Consider the following 18,105-nt stretch of genomic DNA (forward strand, 5'->3'; position numbering starts at 1 on the left):
TCTCAAGTCCAGAGGAACAGGGCAGGAAATCAGCATCTCAGGTCATTGATCCCCACTTTCACGACTGTGACGAGGGGGAATTGTCATGTGCCTGGGATGACACCATGTGCTGTGTGCCCCCAGGTGGAGGTGAGCCCTCTGGAGAATGCCATCCAAGTGGTTGAGAATAAGAACCAGGAGCTGCGGGCCCTGATCAGCCAGTATCAACACAAGCAAGTCCATGGCAACATCAACCTTCTCAGCATGTGCCTGAATGGCGTCATTGACGCAGCTGTCAATGGAGGCATTGCACGCTACCAGGAGGTGAGCTGGGGCCCTAGAGCATGCTCTGTCTGGGAAGGTGGTTCTCAGGTGCCTCTTCCTGAGACTCCAGCCTCTGAGGGCAGCCTTCCCAACAAGCCCTCTCCTGGCTGTGCTTCAGCTGAATGAGGATGGTCCTGCAATGAGGTTTTAAGTTACCCACCACTCCCTGTTTCCATGGCCCAGCTCTCTGGTGAGGCCTTTTCTTCCTTTCTTTTCTCTGAACTCTGACAGATCAGTAATCCATCTGATTATGAACAGATGTTAAGGGCCCTCCAAGAGGAGCCTTAGAGCCCAGGTCCTCACAAGAAGTGAGTTGTGGCCTAAGAGAGTAGCCCCCTCACCCTGGCCACTGGCCCTGTCTGCCCTCCCTAGACCATCCTGGCTCCATGAGGGACTGGGACCAGCATTCAGGTTTAGATGACTTGACCACCTTCAGTCCTTCTTAGTCACAAAAAACACATGTGTGATGGCAGGGAGGTCCAAGCAGGCTGAGCTAGAGGTACATTGTTATGTTTACCTGTAAGGAGGCAGCCCAGTGGCACCTTCAGACTCTAAGTAGAAGAGTCAGAAGAAGCCCCTGACTTGGCCTTTCCTTTCACAGGCCTTCTTTGATAAAGATTACATCACCAAGCACCCAGCAGATGCTGAGAAGATCACCCAGCTCAAAGAGCTCATGCAAGAGCAGGTATGTCTTGCAGAGGTTGGAGGCCAGTGTCGAGGAGGGAAAGGTGAGGAACTACAGGATGGCTGCAGTTGCCAAAGCCGGTTCCCTGGCAAATAGAGTGGCCTTGTCTGTCACCCTAATAGGTCCATGTCCTTGGAGTCGGGCTGGCAGTTCATGAGAAGTTCGTGCACCCAGAAATGCGCCCTCTGCATAAGAAGCTGATTGATCAGTTCCAGATGATGCGGGCTAGTCTCTATCATGTAAGCTGATCCCTGTCCTGTCCCTGCTGCAGTATAACCTGGCGTTACTTCCTCCAGACCTAGCAGCAAGCAAAAAAGGGGGTGTAAAGTGGGGAGGTGAGTGTGAAGGAAAAGCTGTTCCCACTACAGAGGAGCAAGGGGCAGGGGCAGGTGCTCTATCCAAGGAGAAGGATGCCCAGGGTCCCCTTATTCACTCCCTTCCTAAGGAGGAGTCAGATTCAAGGACAGAAAATATTTTTTTCAATGCACTGTGCTGGTAAAGAAAGGTTTTCATGTGAGGAGGAAAAGAGCTAAGGTATATGGCCCACATGCAGGCATCTCTTTGGAGACAGTTTTCATCCCAATAACATGCAGAGGTAAGGCACAGCCTGAGCCAGCCTTCTCTCCCCATCTCCCTCCTCCTGCTCACTCCCTCCCAGTCTTCCTTCCCTCTCCTCTCTCTTTCTCTCTCTCTCTCCGTCTCTTTACCCTTCCCCTCTAACTCCCTGCCTTCTCTCCCTCCCTTGTCTTCCATCATGTCTGGTGATCCAGGCTCACATCTGAGAAAGCCAAGGGTGGGCAGTACTTTTGTATTGGCTTCTCTTAGAGGGGTCAGGCAGCTTCTGGGGCTGGCCGAGGCCGCAGAACGTCTCCCTGACTCTGACCTGACTCCTAGATCTCCATGGCAGAGTTTGACCCAAGGACTGCTGCTCACAAGCAGAAGCAAGGACCATATTCAAGGACTAGTTTCTCTCCAGAGGTCTTACAGGGAATGCTGACTGGCTGAGAGTAGAGTTCGGGTGGTCCTAAGCCCCTATTTACACACACTTACCCCATTTTCAACCTTATCACATTTCACTTGGAGGGCTGACTCCACCTGTTTTCTAGAGACACCTACTTGCTAAAAATAGGCTGGCTGCTAGATCTCAAGGGGTGTGGGCTCAATTACCTGCCACCCTCTTCCCATTACCCAGGCCTACTAGGTAGAAGTGACAGGGCGGCAAGGGAAGTAGAGCTGAGTTTGATGTTGGGCAAGGCCATCATGGATAAGGAGGCCCCTTCAGGGATGACCACTGGCCACAGAGGCCCTGGGGAGGCTGGACCACTCAGACTCAGTTGGCCTGACCTGTTTAGGTTGACTTACCTTGTTCTTAGATGCTGGGTATTCTGATGATCTCAGTCCCTCCAGGCCCCAGCCAGTGCAGGTCTCAGCCTGTTTTTGCACAGGTATTGACAACATGAAGTGTAAAAAGATAAAAAGAAGATTGTCTGTAGTTTGAGAAGTAGGCACATTTTTCCAAAGGAAAGCCCATAAAGCCTAAAGTTTCTCCTTGCTGTAATAATTCCCCCATAATAATTCAAAGTGAAATATGCATAGGTAGTTTTTTATATTTTCCCCCTTAAAATTAGGCTGTCCGTTTACTAAAAACTTGCATCTGGGGGAGTTCCTGACATGGCTCAGGGGAAACCAATCTGACTAGTATTCATGAGGATGCGGTTTTGATCCCTGGTCCTTAGCTGTGGTGTAGGTCGCAGACGGCTCGGATCCCGTGTTGCTGTGGCTGTGGTATAGGCAAGCGGATATAGTTCTGATTCGACCCCTAGTCTGGGAACCTCCATATGCCGAGGGTGTGGCCCTAAAAAGATCAAAAAAAATAAATAAACTTGCACCTGAATCTGATGAGCATTCCATTACCTCTCACTCCACTGTGTCTCCTGCCAGCTTGGCTGGTTTCTCCATGCACAAACTTCCTGGGCACAGCAGGTGACCAGCGAGAGCCTGGCCATTGTAGGGGATGGGGAGCTCTCTACCCTGCAGACTTTCAGGTCACTGCAGGAAAAAAGCACAAAATGCTTGCCCACGTACGTCATAGTCTCCAGGGTACACATGGAGGTGTTCTCTCCAGCTGCAGAAGCACGTTTCAGCCTTCTGCATGCTTTGGAAAAGGGGGTGGAAAACCTCCTGCTTCTTCAGGCCAAGCTCAGAAACATCCCCAGTGGGCTTAGGGCCCAGAGACTTTAAGAAACCTGGATACTTGTGCTTTGTTTCCTCAGAGTCACAAATAGGGACACAAACCATTGTGCCATCACCCAGGAGAACTTGGCATCCAGAGTTTCTACCAAGATGTCTGCATACTTAATTTAATTATGCTAAAATAGAACTGTGCTGTTTTTCAATTTCTTGCATCAGTATTTTATGTCTTGTCTCTCCACAGACTGTGTCACAGACAACCCAGGTCACTTAAGAGCTGGGCCATTTAGCAATTCAGTAAAACCCAACTCCACTCCTTATGTAAGAGGTGCACACTGACTACTAGCTGATAATCAGCTCTTCTTCTCCTGTTTTCCAGCTCTTGTTCTACTTTTTCTATAGTGAGAAAGCCTGTTAACATACTCTTATGAGCTCAGACCAGGCTCAGCCTACTCCAGATACGTTGTCTTAGTGGGTCAACCTAGGCCTCACAGCCTCTGGTCTAGGCTGCAGTGTGATTAGGTGGGTGCTTTAGTCGTGAAAGGGTCACTGCGCCAAAGAAGCCAGTAGTTTAGGTACAGCCAACAGTATCTGATTCTTTTTTTTTTCCTTTTACACTCCTACCATCAGCCTGCTCTTCCCTCTCAACCCTTCATTGCTTGTTTATTCTTTACTCTGATAAAGTGGCATTCATTTCTCAACAGGAGTTTCCAGGTTTGGACAAGCTAAGCCCTGCATGTTCAGGCACCAGCACCCCACGGGGAAATGTCCTAGCATCCCATAGCCCCATGAGCCCTGAGAACATCAAGATGACCCACCGGCACAGGTATGGCCTTAGGGCTGAGGGGGGTCCCCTCCACAGAGGTAAGTCAAGGATCAAAGCAAGGAAGTCCAAAATAGTGCTTATGTATACTCACATACCCTCTTACCCATGTGCACAGCAAACATACAACTCCTGCCATAGGATCCACACTCTGCCTCCAGTCATCCTGGGTAACAGAGGATACATGGTATAGTGGGAGCATGGAGCAGGGGGCATTTGGGGTAAGTCTTGAAGGATGAGTAGCAGTTTGCTAGGCAGAAGAGAATTGGGGTTAGGAAGGTGACAGAGCAAGATCCAGGCAGAGTGACTAACATGTACAGATGCCTCAAGATACGAACAAGCCAGTCTGATGGGCACTACAGGTAGAGCCAAGTGACTGGAGTGCAGGATCCCAGGGCATGGGAGGGGCCAGGACCAGCTCTGGATGGGCTCTGCTCATTCAGGCCTTTGGACTTGATCCCAAGGGGAATGAGGATCACCAGTTGATTTTTAAGGAAGAGAAGAGCATGGTGATGTGGACGTCACGGTATGCCTGCTCTGCACTCGAGTCCTGATGGCCAGGGCTTCCATGGGGAGCCTCTGAGACTCAAGGGCAGGAAGGCCAGGCTAGGGGAGTAGCCCTCACTTGAGTTTATTTTCCAGAATGAATAGCAAGTCAGCACAGAGTGTGCACTCAACAAAGGAGAAGGACAAATGAATGGGGGGCTGCCTAGAATTGAAAGAAGAGAACTGTTGGCAAGCCTGGGGCCTCAGGAATGGAAGGAGGCTAACAGAGGGCTCAGAGTCAGCTGTTTTGATAGCTCCCCCAAACCAGGAGGACACCCTGACCTGGATGCAGATCCTAGCAGGAGGTGGACACTGGCTCAGATTAATAACCCATAGCAAGGGGGACCAGGGATCCTTGACCTGATTCAGCCTGTCTCTTTCATTCCTCTTGAAAAACTTCTGATGTCATCAGAGTGAGAAGCCTTAAACCATTTAACTCTAGATAGAGTCTGTGCCAGGCTGTTGTTGGCCCTCCCAGACCAGGGGCCCCTGAGCAGCAGGGTGAGGGTTCAGAACTGCCCCAGGTCTCAGATGGGTATGAGCATTGGCTATTGAACTTTCAAAACCAGTGATGGCTGAGGCCCAGGGATGACTGTTTCACCCCCTACCCCATGACGACTCTCCCCCCCACCACCTAGCAAGGTTTCTCCACTCCAGAAACTGACTCCTTCCCATATCCCACTCTTGTTTGCAGCCCCATGAATTTGATGGGTACCGGTCGCCATTCATCATCCTCTCTCTCCTCGCACGCATCTAGTGAAGCGGGAAATGTGGTGATGCTGGGTGACAGTTCCATGGGCGAGGCTCCTGAGGACCTATACCACCACATGCAGGTACCAGAGCTGTCCAAGCGAATGGGCCAGGCACTGGACCTGGAGGACTCACCTCTCTGCTGGCTGATCTCATCTGAGGGCTGGCACCCCTACCTAGCTCTCTAGATCCTGAATTCAGAATACCAAGAGCTGGCAAAACTGCCTTCCCTTCCCTCCAGCCATCCTATGTTGCACTTTCCAGGCCTTATTTCCAGGAAATCTAAGCTTAAGTCCTCTGTTCTTAGAGATCCCGTGGGAAAGCTCCTCTGCCAAGTTGCGCTCCTGCTTGGCACTCCTGATGGCTGAGTCCTGCTTCCTTCATGGGCACCATCACTAGAACCTACCTAGCAGCCCTGCTCCTTGGGGGGTATGGGTGATCCTTAGTGCTGGCCATCAGCCTGGCCTCCATCAGGGCCAGGGTACAGCATCAGATACTGGGTCTGGGCACTTCACAGCATGAAGAAGCCAACTCTGGGCCAGTCCTACAGTCCTGGCCATTCAGACCTCTATCCTGCTGATTTTTCTCCCTTTGCAGCTCGCGTATCCCAACCCCAGGTACCAGGGCTCAGTCACCAACGTCTCTGTTCTGTCCTCGTCCCAGGCAAGCCCTTCTTCCTCCAGCCTGAGTTCCACTCACTCAGCACCATCCCAGATGATTACCTCTGCCCCTTCCAGTGCCCGAGGTAAGGACGGCAGGGCGCTGCTTGCAGAAGGGAGAGGAGAGGGCCTCATGAGCCCTGCTTGTCCTCCTCTCACCTGTGGTTATATCTTTGAAAGTGAGTGGCCCTGTGACTTAGAGAATGATCACCTGTACTTTCAGCACTAAGGACTCGAGGGTTCCTCCCTCTACATCTTTTTCCCTCTGGCTGACTTCACATCCTGCTCTGAGCAGTGGTTGCACTTATGCTGCCACTGAGGTAGCTAGCCATTGCATCTCCACTTCAGTAAGAGGACACACAGCCTAGTAGAAAGCTCAGGTTTTTCTCCATTGAAGTATTGTAAGAATAAAGCTCAAAATTAAAGCACAAGTGAGTTTTGTCTTGAGTAACCAAACATGATGCAAAAGTATGAAAATTAAATTTGAAGACTAAAATTAACCCTGGAAGATATTATTCTAAAAGAACAACAACCGAAAAAAAAAAAAAAAAAACCTTGTTCAGTTGGGAAAGGCTTAATCAGGAGAGATGGCTCTGTAAAAAGCTATTTACTTTGCCAATTATTGCTTGATTTCTTATTCAGTTAGATAAATATTGTTCTCTGAGAGCCAGCATCTTATTCACATTCTGATTCTAGTTCCTGCAGTGTAATTTGATTCTCTGTCCTTTTAGATAAAAAACATTTGCAGTGGAGTGGAAATTAGCTATGGTGGCAAAGATCTAGTGCCTCCCAGGCTTGGCTGTGCAGGATAGTAGCAGAAAAGGGTGGTGAGTTTACCAGCTAGTCACTGGCTGTTGCTTGCAGGCTTCAGAGGGATGGATTCTCTTTGTTCTTCCCATTATTATGAAGATAAAGAGAAATAGCACAAATGTATGACATGGAGGGTGACTAAGGGGAAAAATCTCTTTCTCCAAAGCATGAAAACCTGGAGTTCCCATTGTGGCTCAGCAGGTTAAGAACCCAACATAGTGTCCCTGAGGATTCGGGTTCAATTCCTGGCCTTGCTCAGTAGCTTAAGGATCTGGCATTGCTGCAAGCTGCATCATAGGTCACAGATGTGGTGGGATCCAGTATTGTTGCGGCTGTGGTATAGGCCGGCAGTTAGAGCTCCAGTTCGACCCTAGGCCAGGAACTTCCATATGCCACAAGTGTGGCCATAAAAAGAAAAAAGATACATGGAGTTCCCGCTGTGGCGCAGTGGTTAACAAATCCAACTAGGAACCATGAGGTTGCGGGTTCGGTCCCTGCCCTTGCTCAGTGGGTTAACGATCCAGTGTTGCCATGAGCTGTGGTGTAGGTTGCAGACGCGGCTCGGATCCCACGTTGCTGTGGCTCTGGCGTAGGCTGGGGGCTACAGCTCTGATTCGACCCCGAGCCTGGGAACCTCCATATGCCATGGGAGCGGCCCAAAGAAATAGCAAAAAAAAAAAGAAAAGAAAAGAAAAGAAAAAAGAAACAAAGCACACAGACCTGAAAGACCCCCACAGTAGGAGTGGTAGAGAGAGAGATGCAGTGGCCAACTGGGAAAAACCTCAGCAGACAACAGAAGGGGGATAAGGCACAGTTATAGACTTCCACTTGAAGCATCCAGCCCAACCCCTCCTTTCCTGTGGAGGAAACAGGTTAAGTGAAAGGGACTTAAGGCCATCCAGCCAGTCTGTGGCCAAGTTGAATGTGGAGTACAAGTCTTTACACTCACCAGCCCTGAGTCTGATGCCTATTACACTTCCGTGACTGCCTTCCTAACATGGACTAAGGCACTCAGAAAAGGGGATCCAGCATTTGGAAGCAGGAGTGTCTAGTGTTAGAGAAGAAAAATGAACCAACTGATGGGTACATTTTGAAGATTTGTTGATGTCTGAGGGCTGCAAACAGAGAAGGAACATTGATTTGTGTTATAAAGAAGGCACATTGAAAGATGGCTTCGGGAATAAAAAGGAAGGAAACCCTGAGAAGGCAGCCATGAATGCTATATTGGAGGTGAGCATTTGCAGTGTCTTAAGTTAAATGCTCCTGAATAGAGTTGCAGAAACAGATTTTGTAATCTCATCTCTTATGTGGTTCTTTTTCCCTAATGTGAACACTCTCTTAAGATACTCAGCCATATCTAAGTCTTTATCTGGGTATTCCTGCTGAAGTCAGATCTCTGAACCATGATTGTTGATTAAAAACAGAGGCCGCAAAGGACAGACATTTTAACTCACTTCCACTTTGATATTGCTCAGACACTTCCTCTAGGCTATACCTAGTACTCAGTGCACTGGAGAGAGCAAAGACACCATCGGGAACCTCACAGGCTGGCTGGTACCACCTTTGTCCTTCCAGCTAACCACTCACTGATCTATTCACTCATCAAGCTTTTATAAGTACTCAGTGAAGTCTGACTGGCTCTTGCATTATCACAGTTGAATAGAGAGAAATTATGTTCTCCTTGTTTGGAAGTAATCCCTCATTTTTTCACATGGCTTGGTTATCAATTGCTGCATAATAACCCAGCCACCAAAATTTAGTGGCTTAAAACAACAATTTATTATCATCTTACCTGGTTCTGTAGGTTAACAGAGCTCACTGAGCAATTTTCACTTGCAGTATCTCATGAGCTTGAAGTCAGATGTCACCAGGAGCTGTCATCATCTAAAAACTCAACTAGGTTGGACATCCAAAAGATTGCTCACCCAAACACGGCTGGCAGTTGATAGTGCCCCTCAGCCAGGAGCTCAGCTGGGGCTGTCAACCTGAGTCCCTACATATGACCTCTCTCTATACTTTGAGGCTCTCACAACATGCAGCTGATTTTCCCCAGAGCAAGCGTTCCAAGACACCAGGCACAAGCTACAAGACTTCTTATTACCCAGCCTTGGAAGTTCCAGAATATCCCTTTTGCCACATTCTGGTGATTAATCGAGTCACTAACCCCAACCCAGATACCAGAGTGGGAAATAAGCCTCCACCTCATGATGTGAGAAGTGACGTGTGGTGGGAAGGAAAGCACTGATGGTTGCTATCTCTGGAGATAAGCTATCATAATAGCCAAACTCCAGAATGTCATTTAGTGAAAGGCTGATAGAAGTCCCCTTCCTCTAAGTACAGAAGTAAACAAAATGGTTAAATAAAACTGGTCCCAAAGCAGGGAATGGCAATAAGGGCAGAGGCTATTAAGAAAGAGCAGGAGAAAAAGAATATATATTGTTAGGTTTGCCGAGGGAGGAACACACAAGGCCAAGTTGGTAAAGCAAGAGAGATTTGTTGAGGCCTCGGAGGGGGCCGGGGTGAGCACAAGATGTCCCCAGCTCTGACTATGAGGAGGTGCTAGGCTTATAAAGGATCTGTGGCAGGAATCTGTGGCTGGAGTTCATGGCAGGACCGATGAAGAAGGAAGAAGGGAAGGTCAAGGGAGGAGTAGGGGGTGGAGTCCTATGACAGAGGGCAGTTAATCCTTGTAGGTGGTTAATCTATGCAGGCAGTTGTTTTCTGCAGGCCATCGTTTCTTGCCGTCCATCTTGAGCCTCCACAATCCAGGAAAGGTTGTAGATCTTGTGCTAGGCTATACCCATGTCCACAGCAGATCTCCAAGGTGATCAGTCACATTTGGGGGGTGGAGGCTCTGTCTCCGTCCTCCTGGGAACCTAGTTTATATATATATAAAGAAAGAGCAGGAAGTCACTTGTAGGTTACAGCACCCATACAATCCATGCGCAGGCCTATCTGGAGAAAACCTTGGGCCTAACATGGGTCAGTCCTACATGTGAGAGGTGATAAAGACTGTGACCTAGTGTCATAGAAGAAGACATATTTTTAGGTAAATGTGGTAGAAGCAGTGGTAGATGGCCTATGCACAGAAGGACCAGAATGGCCCACTCTGAGGTTTATGCCTGATGTTATAGGGAAGGGGAAGGCTTTCATGGAGAAAGCATTCTGGAGAGTCCTCAGCATTGGAGTCACTTCCCCACTCCTAAGAGTGGTCATGACACCAATAGCCTTCCTTGCTGTACCCATTGACACTGCTGTGGTTCTTGCTTTGGAAACCAACATTAGAGGCCTGCAAAGCACAGCCTAAACTCTCGTTTAGTCAGCAGCGCCCCCTGGTGGTCAAAAGGCTGAGTTGGACTAGGAAACATGGAGGTTTTGATTGATCCTCTTTGAACAACTCAGTTATGCTGGGACTTAGCCTCCATGGGGTTTACCGGACTACAACTCAAATAGTTCAAAAGTCTCGTGATACAAAAGCCCTTGTGGTGTTTAAATGATTTCTTGAGGAGTAGCCACCATTCTTTCCTGCCCAGGGAAGACAGCAGTGGGAAGCAAGTAAGATAGTACAATTAGAAAATCTAGGAGTTCCTGTTGTGGCGCAGTGTTAACGAATCCGACTAGGAACCATGAGGTGGCGGGTTCAGTCCCTGCCCTTGCTCAGTGGGTTAACGATCCGGCGTCGCCGTGAGCTGTGGTGTAGGTTGCAGACGCGGCTCGGATCCGCGTTGCTGTGGCTCTGGCGTAGGCCGGCGGCTACAGCTCCGATTCGACCCCTAGCTTGGGAACCTCCATATGCCGCAGGAGCGGCCCAAGAAATAGCAACAACAACAACAACAACAAAGACAAAAGAAAAAAGAAAAAAGAAAATCTAGTGGTAGCACAGAGTATCCTTTTATTTTGGCACCAGAGGGGCCTCCATAACATGGATACAAATCCTCAGCACAGCCTCTGGGGCCTACAGGCTGCTCTCCTTCCATCCTAGCCCCTGCAACGTTTATCAGGATTTTGAGTGCACAGATCTGGGGTTGGCCTCATGAGCCAGACTGTGAGCTCCATGAGGTCAGGGACCATGGCCAAGCTGAGCAAGGCAGTACACCATGTTCCAGCTGCATGCCTGGTGCGGGACGTGTATTAGATAGCAGTTAGATGTAACTAAGTTGGTGTAAGGGGTCTGTGTCTCTGTGCACACTCAGTGGGGAGTCACCCTGTCCAGAGCTGGGGCCAGCAAGACTCAGGGAGCATTCAGTTTCTCACTGGGAAAGCACTATAGAAAGCAGTGGTGTTAGGAGCATTTTTCCTTTTTTCTGTACAAAGCCATCTTTTTGAGGTTGCCTCAGAGCACACGTTCTAAAGTAAAATATTAAAATCAGTAAATATCCCAAAATAGTAGCAATTCAGGCCTGATTTCTCAAAAAAGCACACTCTACTCATTCCCTGTGAATGAAGGACAGTTTTTACACTAGGTCTTAAGGCTAGCCCTGAGTTTCTACAAGCAGACCAGCTGTGGAAGAAGTTTGCCTAAATATTAATTGCATTACTAGTTTTTAACATGTGCCTTCTTCAGCATATTTAAGCCTCATATTTTTGGACTAAAATGGATACAAGAGGAATTTCTCAAGAACTCCTGAGGCAAGCTGGCTGCAAAAGACCTTTTTTTAGTTGTACCCTGACAGTACCTGGACAGCACACTCCCAGGAGTGCTCAGAGACCCTGGTTATATGGACACAGAGCCTCAAGAGCTGCAGGTTCACCTCTCAGATGGAGCCCATGACCTAGTCTCAGCTCCCCAACATCACTAAGAGAACACCACAGAGAGGGGTTTCAACCACCTGAACCAGCCAGAGGCTTCCAGGTTGCCAGTGGACAAGTAGGGGGCATCAGGGTGACCCTCCCATGAGGAGTCCAGAAGACCCCACTAGTTTGTCATGAACAAGCTGGTATCTGTCACAATGAATGATGCCCATTTGGAGGGCCTTCTAAATTATATATTCCCAAGGAAGGCCTACAAGTTTATTCTCAGTACTTGTGTGGAAAGCCCCCTTGAGGTCCATTGGTTAACAGGTTCCTGGGTCTGCAGCTATGACCTGCATTGATGGGCACTGAGCCACACCACATCTGGCATGGTCTGGCCTCTATAACAGCCCCCTCAGACCAGAGGAGGTCACCACAGAGGCCTCACAAGAGAAGAACGTAGAGCAAGTCAACTAAAGAGCCTGGGTTAAAGCTCCACAACTCCCAGACCAGCTCCATGACCTCCAAGTTCACGATGGGCAAGTCTTAGAGTGAAAAGCCCTGGAGAGCCCCCTCTGTGCAGGGTCTTGGGCCCCCAGCCAAGCTGGCTGGGTCTGCAGCCGGACAGCCCAAAGGCAGAGGCCAGGCACTGAGGGCTGGAATCTGGGAAAAGGCAGTAGGGGCCAGCTGGGAATAGGGCCCATGGTGTCTGGAGAAGGTAAGTGTGGGGAGACACAGAGTGTCAAGTAAGAACTGTGCTGCTGTTATCTGAGTGTGTCTTGTTTCTGTGTAATGGCTCCATTGCAAGCTGGCCTAGGCCCCTGCCTGGGCCTCCTGAGAGAGTCCAGCATCCAGGCCACACCCATATCCCAAGAGTGCTGGATGCAGAGGGCCCCTAGGGCCCCAGCTCCAAACCCCAACTCTCCTCGCCTCTGAGCATGGTGAGGGAGCTGTCAGTGGGTCTGCGACCTCGTCTGTAGTAGGTCTGCCTTGGCTGGGATGCCAGGCGCAGCCCCCACCACCATCTAAGCACCAGGCTCTGCTTCATTCCTCCTGTGCTTGCTGAGCTCATCCTCACCCCAACTGCAAGGGGGCATCTATCCTGGTTCCCTAGCCGTAAGGATGCTTGCCCTCTGGACCCTCCATCTGTGGCTTGTCATCTGTGCGTGATTGTTCTCACTTGGTTACAGGCTCTCCCTCTCTGCCAGATAAGTACCGCCATGCTCGGGAAATGATGTTGCTGCTGCCCACACACCGGGATCGCCCAAGCAGTGCCATGTATCCAGCAGCCATCCTGGAGAATGGACAGGTAATAGACCCAGCCCACTGACTGTTCTCTGCTGCAAGTGTGTTGGTCTGGGCTTCCATCATTGCACTTGCTAGGCTCTCTACATTTCCTTCATGCCTCCCTCATTCTGCCATGAGACCCTCAGGAGGCTGCTGGGCTCCCTAATGAGAACTGCAGTGAATCTGAGGACCAGAGTCCAGAAGGAGTACAAGCCTTGGGTAGAGTGGTGGCCGGGTTAGAACGACCATTGTTTGTGTGGCTGTTTGTCCTTCTGGATAAGCCTCCTGGACTCCTCATCTGTAAACAGTCTGAGCACATTGGTTCTTTCCTGTCTCCAAAAGGCAGTTGTGGATGTGGACCTGGAAAATAGCTTTCCTGTATGTGTGAGGGACATCCTCATTGGGGCAGACTCTGCCTCTTTCATCCATCCATCCACCTGAAGCCCCCATCTACCCACTGGGACTGCTCCCCACGCCATTTACACAGCTCTCCAAATATCCTGTATGGGGCCCTTGAACAGGAAGCTGCAGGGATTAACCCCTTCCCCTGTCCACTTTGCCCTGCCTTTTTAGCAGAGTCCATGAAAGCTACCTCCAAACAATTGTTACTAGTCCCAGAGTGCCAGGACGTTCTCAGCAGTACCTCCCTGGGCCTGGTCAGCCCTGCCAGGTGGAAGGAGCAGGTCAACTTGGCAGCTGCCCATCACAACAGTGGCTCCCGTCTGTGACTTCAGGCCTGAGTACTGCCCCTTCCCCTATTCTCAGTGGGAGGCCAAACCTTCCTGTGCTCAGGGGTGAAAGGGGTCCCTAAATCCTTTCGATCAGTGGGTCTCCTGGGTAGGACAGAAGGATGCAGTTACATATCCTCAGGTGCCTGTGGCCTTTTTCTTGGCCATGGCAAGACAGCCTGGAGCCCAGCCAGACACTGGAGGGTGGATGCACATGGCAGGACTCAAACGATGCACATGGCAGGACTCAGAGCCAGATAACATGGACAGCTTTCCAGCTGGCCTGAAGTTCTCAACACATCTCAAGCGTGAGCTGTACCACTGCTTTGATTTTCCCATCTGATCCTGGAATGTCCTGGCTCCTGTGGCCCACCACACTGCCCCCCACAAAGTATAACTGGTCGTTTTCACTCTTTGATGTTTTTCTCCTTCCCTCAGCTGCCAAACTTCCAGCGGGCCCTGTTCCAGCAAGTGGTCGGAGCCTGCAAACCCTGCAGTGATCCCAATCTGTCAGTGGCTGAAAAAGGTATTATTCTCCCTCCCAGATGGCCTCCTCCCATGTTTATCCCCATCCTGAGTGTCTGACTCTTGTCCCTGAGCACCAGCTGGATAAGGCTGAGCCACACTCTTAACACCCAGGCCAGTCTATCAGTTCAGAGTCCTGACCAGTTCCTGTGTTCACTGTTTAACCCATGTCTGGCTTGATGCTAAGGTTTGGATCCTGTTTGTTTGTATCTTTCTGTCCCCAGGACCCACCCTCAGAGAAGCCCCAGCTACCACCTGCCCTGAGCCCACCTTTATGGAAACTCAGACTGCTGTGTGCAAATGGTGGGCAACCACTCCCAACCAGCCCCATAATTCAGCAGGCCCTGTGGCCCCTTTGGTCCCTCTCAACTTGGGCCCACATGGACCTTTCCTAGTTGCTCAGAACAGGCCTATGACCAAGCAAGCCCCCAAGAATAATGGGAAGGACAGGCCATGGCAAAGTGAATTTCCCAGAGACAGTCCTGTCCGAGGGAAGCCCTGGGTACCCTGAGAAAGCTAAGTCCTCCTGTAGTCGCTCCTGCCCACAGCTACTGCGAGTCCATTTTCTACATGCAAGCCCATCAGCTATACTGTGAGTCTGGGCAGTCCTTAAAATGAGACTGTTTAGAGAGTGGAGTTTTACCCTGTGTTCTGCTCCTGCAAACTGATGGAAGAACCAGGCTTGGCCCATGTGACCCCAGTCCAAGGCCCCAGACATGGAGACCTGAGTTAACTGTAACTCTCCTGTGCCGGGACTATGCTAGGTCTCCCTGCTACACAGAATGTGACCCCATATCAGCGCCTTGCCTCTCCCCATCTGTTAGAGTTTAGGGAACACTTAGTCCCCAACAATACAACCTGCTGTCCCATCAGAACATGTCCTTTCAAAGCTGTTGTCATGTTGTCATTGCACCTCCTCACCAAGTGTGCCTGCTGTCCCCACTATCATTGTTCCTCCCTTGCTCATCATGGAGGATGTGCCTTTATGTCCTCTTTAAGGAGACCAGACACTGGGTCCATGACCTTGGTATCTGGTAGGCGTCTGCACTGGGTGCTCAAGCACAAAGGGCATGGAGATTCTGGCTGAAGATGCCTTCCTAGCCTCAGGGCTGCACATCCCCAAAACATGCAGCTTTCTCGCCATCTGCACCTGCACCTGTGCCCCATAACAGAGTGCCCTTTTAGCCTCAAGGGCCGGAATCCACAGTGGCTTTTCTTTCTCTGAATTGTGGAGTCATCTCAGATCTAGCCAAGACACAGATGGGCTCAGAGCTCAAATGGGTGCTGGTGGCCAGACCAGCACCTTATACCAACTGGACCCAGAAGAGCTTCAGGCCTCAGAACAAGCTGCAGCAAGAAGCTGGATATGCCCATCCGCTAAGTGTGGGAAGGAAAGAGGGTTGTCTCCTCTCAGAACAAAGGCTGAGCCCAAAGCAAGAATATTCAAGCCATAAAGCCAGCACTTAGTGGGTAGCAAACTAGACATTCGCCTAGAGGGAACACATAGGCCCGAGTAATAACTCCCTAAGCCTCTACCTGGATCCTCCAGGGCAGGAACTGTGCATCATTTATTACTCTTCAGGGTCATTAGTCCCACGAAGACTCACTGCTCACTCCTATCTCTCTTTGCTGGGCAGTGACTCCCAGACCAGGCAAGCCTGCCCTCAAGGCTGTGGGCTCTACACTGAGGACCTCAGGTCAGCGGTGGCCTGTAGCAGAGAGAGAAAATGGCCAGGACACAGTGGGGATTGCCCCCTCTTCTCCTAGTACAGGACACTGCATCTTGGGTTTTCTACCAGCCCTGCTGCCCTTGTGCTGCATGGCAAAGGTCCACTGGTCTTGCTGGTCACCACCGCAGGTCACAGGGTGAGCTTGATGGTTTCTGGTTCACATGGAGGGACTCAGGCAGGCACCCTTTGTAAGCGATTTCAGCCTTGCCAGCTTCCTTCCCCCATAGTGTTCCTGCCCACAAGTTCTTTTGGGCCCTTATGAGTAAACATTTGTAGCCCTATAGTTCTTCCAAGGCCTAGATGTGCATGTGAGATCTTGTCAGAACCCCTTTGGGGAAGCTTCAAGCTTCTTATTCCCTGGGATTTGGGAGCTTTTTATGGAGATGGAATTTTTTCTCTTTGGGAAGACGGAGCCTCAGTGCTGAGGACCAGGAAGCTCATGCTGCATCATAGGGAGAGCCTACATGATATAAAGGCCTATCCTGTTCTTAGAGTGGCTCAGGCCTCTGAGGAGGCCTTCTGGTGGAACCTACCTGGTACTCACCAGAGTCAGAATTCTTTCCTCCCTTCAGTCCATGCCTAAGTGCCTGTCTGCCCAATAACTATCAAGCCCTCCCTCCTACCACCAGCTATCAGCCATCCCCTGAGACTGAGCCATCCTCCTCAGAACTGAAATCGTTGAGGTGGTCGAGTTCTCCCCTGTGTTCTGCTACAAGCCCAAGGCATTTCTTGCCCAGCGAGGAAGACAAGGGTGGACATCACCATGTTATCCCTGGACCTTGGGGGTCCGAACCCTTCCTGGCCACATCCTCCTCAAAGGCTACGCTCCAGCTCCTTCCCTTTCAGAGCCTCTCAGGTCCCATTAGGCCCTGCATTGCCCACTCAGTTCCTGGAGGGGGAAGAACCTGAACCCCACCCTCCTCAGGCTCTCTTTAGCTCTGATCAGAGCCAAGCCAATGGGTAGGGCATTTCTCTCTTGATGCTGAGAACCCAAAAAGGAAATTGTACCTGCCTGGCTTGGCCAGAGGAAGGGCATTACTTCTTATCGGTGGTATTTGTTCTTGAGGAGGAATCAACCAACAGCATACACACGCTCCCTGATGCTCCTACAGAGTGGCACTCGGACCCCAAAGTCTAGCCATTCCTCCTCTCCTCTCCCCTCCTACAAAGTCACTTACCCTAGCTGTCGCTGCTGAGAGACCAGTATTCTGGCACCGGACCCCCTTCTTACCATAGGTGGACGGACACCCTATGTTTCCCTTTGTCCAGGGCCCACCTTACCCCACATTCATAGCATGTGGGTGCCAGGAACTGGGCCTCTCTACATGTGCGAGGGCACCCATGGCCTCCACAAGGCCTCGCTCCTCTCTGAAACATTAGGTCCAGCTGGACCTGGGCCATGACTCTTTCCCTCCAGCAAGCACAGTGAATTCTGGTCCTTGCCTAGAAAACCCATCCCAAACCTAGCCAATGGGCACAGAAGCAACAGAGATGGGCAAAGCTTGTACTTTACCGGTGGCCCTTTGTGGAGCCAATTTAGGGGAGATTTCTGTCCACTCCCTGCCATGCACCAGCTGTGGAAGGAGGCAGTCTCTGCTGCCCACCTATCCTGCTCCCAGCTTTTCCCATTGGGCCAGGGCTGAGGGAGAGCCCTGACTCTTGACTTTGGTAAGAAGCTCCATGGTGCCTCAGTCTCCCTCTCTCCCTCCCTGTGTCTCTCTCTCTCTCCCCTCCCTCCTTCTCTCTTCCCCTCTCCCCTCTCAGTCTCATTGGCCTGTTTGACTTCCCTCTTCCCCTCCTGGCAAGTCCTGGAGGCTGAAGACATTCTCCTTGCTTGACGTTCTTTCTCAGGTTTCCTCATCCTGAGAACTCTTCAGACATCAGTTCACTCTGTTGCCATCCTCTCCAGTGGTTTCTGTCCCTGGCCAGTGGGCCACAGTGTCTTGCTTGGCCAGTGTTTTTTGTCCCAGGAGCTGGCGCGCCACTCCCACACATCTGAGCACCTGAGCATTCCTCACCTGGAGAAGCCATAGGCTGTAGGATGGGCTTCTCCCAGAGGGTGGCTCAAGAAGTAACCTCCCTGCATGCCATCTGTTTTCACCCTTCAGCGGTGCCAGCAGCCCCCAGCAGCTGGAGCCTGGATAGCGGAGCCCGAGAGGCCCAGCCCTTCCTGTCTGCCCACACGGGGTGCATCCTGGCCCCCCCAGTGCCTCCCCGAAGCCTGCTGCATGGTAAGAAGACCTCCAGCGGGTCCCCCAGATAGTCCTTGGTCTCAAATTCTGTTCAGGGGCAAGGGCAGCAGCCCTCAAGGCTGAGAAGATGGGCTGATTTTGGCAAG

At 50.7% G+C, this 18,105-nt stretch overlaps 1 protein-coding gene across 32 annotated transcripts in view; it reads left to right on the top strand.

Annotated features, from left to right (window-relative positions):
• Positions 1-18,105, top strand: part of DOCK3 (dedicator of cytokinesis 3) — a 507,677-nt gene that overhangs the window by 485,255 nt on the left and 4,317 nt on the right. For 7 of the 32 annotated variants that reach the window (XM_021068832.2, XM_021068836.2, XM_084988415.1 and 4 more), the window contains 9 exons: positions 124-303; positions 905-988; positions 1,111-1,227; positions 3,883-4,004; positions 5,242-5,380; positions 5,895-6,042; positions 12,688-12,806; positions 13,951-14,038; positions 17,876-17,998. In XM_021068832.2, coding sequence (XP_020924491.2) covers positions 124-303; positions 905-988; positions 1,111-1,227; positions 3,883-4,004; positions 5,242-5,380; positions 5,895-6,042; positions 12,688-12,806; positions 13,951-14,038; positions 17,876-17,998 — 1,120 coding nt within the window. The remainder of the gene's footprint in view (positions 1-123; positions 304-904; positions 989-1,110; positions 1,228-3,882; positions 4,005-5,241; positions 5,381-5,894; positions 6,043-12,687; positions 12,807-13,950; positions 14,039-17,875; positions 17,999-18,105) is intronic. The other 25 variants (XM_084988420.1, XM_084988436.1, XM_084988424.1 and 22 more) reach the window with 7 other exon arrangements.

The sequence above is a fragment of the Sus scrofa genome, chromosome 13 (assembly GCF_054392235.1).
Source record: "Sus scrofa isolate SSC_HxYL_T2T_F1_AM1 chromosome 13, Sscrofa_HxYL_maternal_Yorkshire_Landrace_v2.0, whole genome shotgun sequence".
Taxonomy (NCBI): Eukaryota; Metazoa; Chordata; class Mammalia; order Artiodactyla; family Suidae; genus Sus; species Sus scrofa.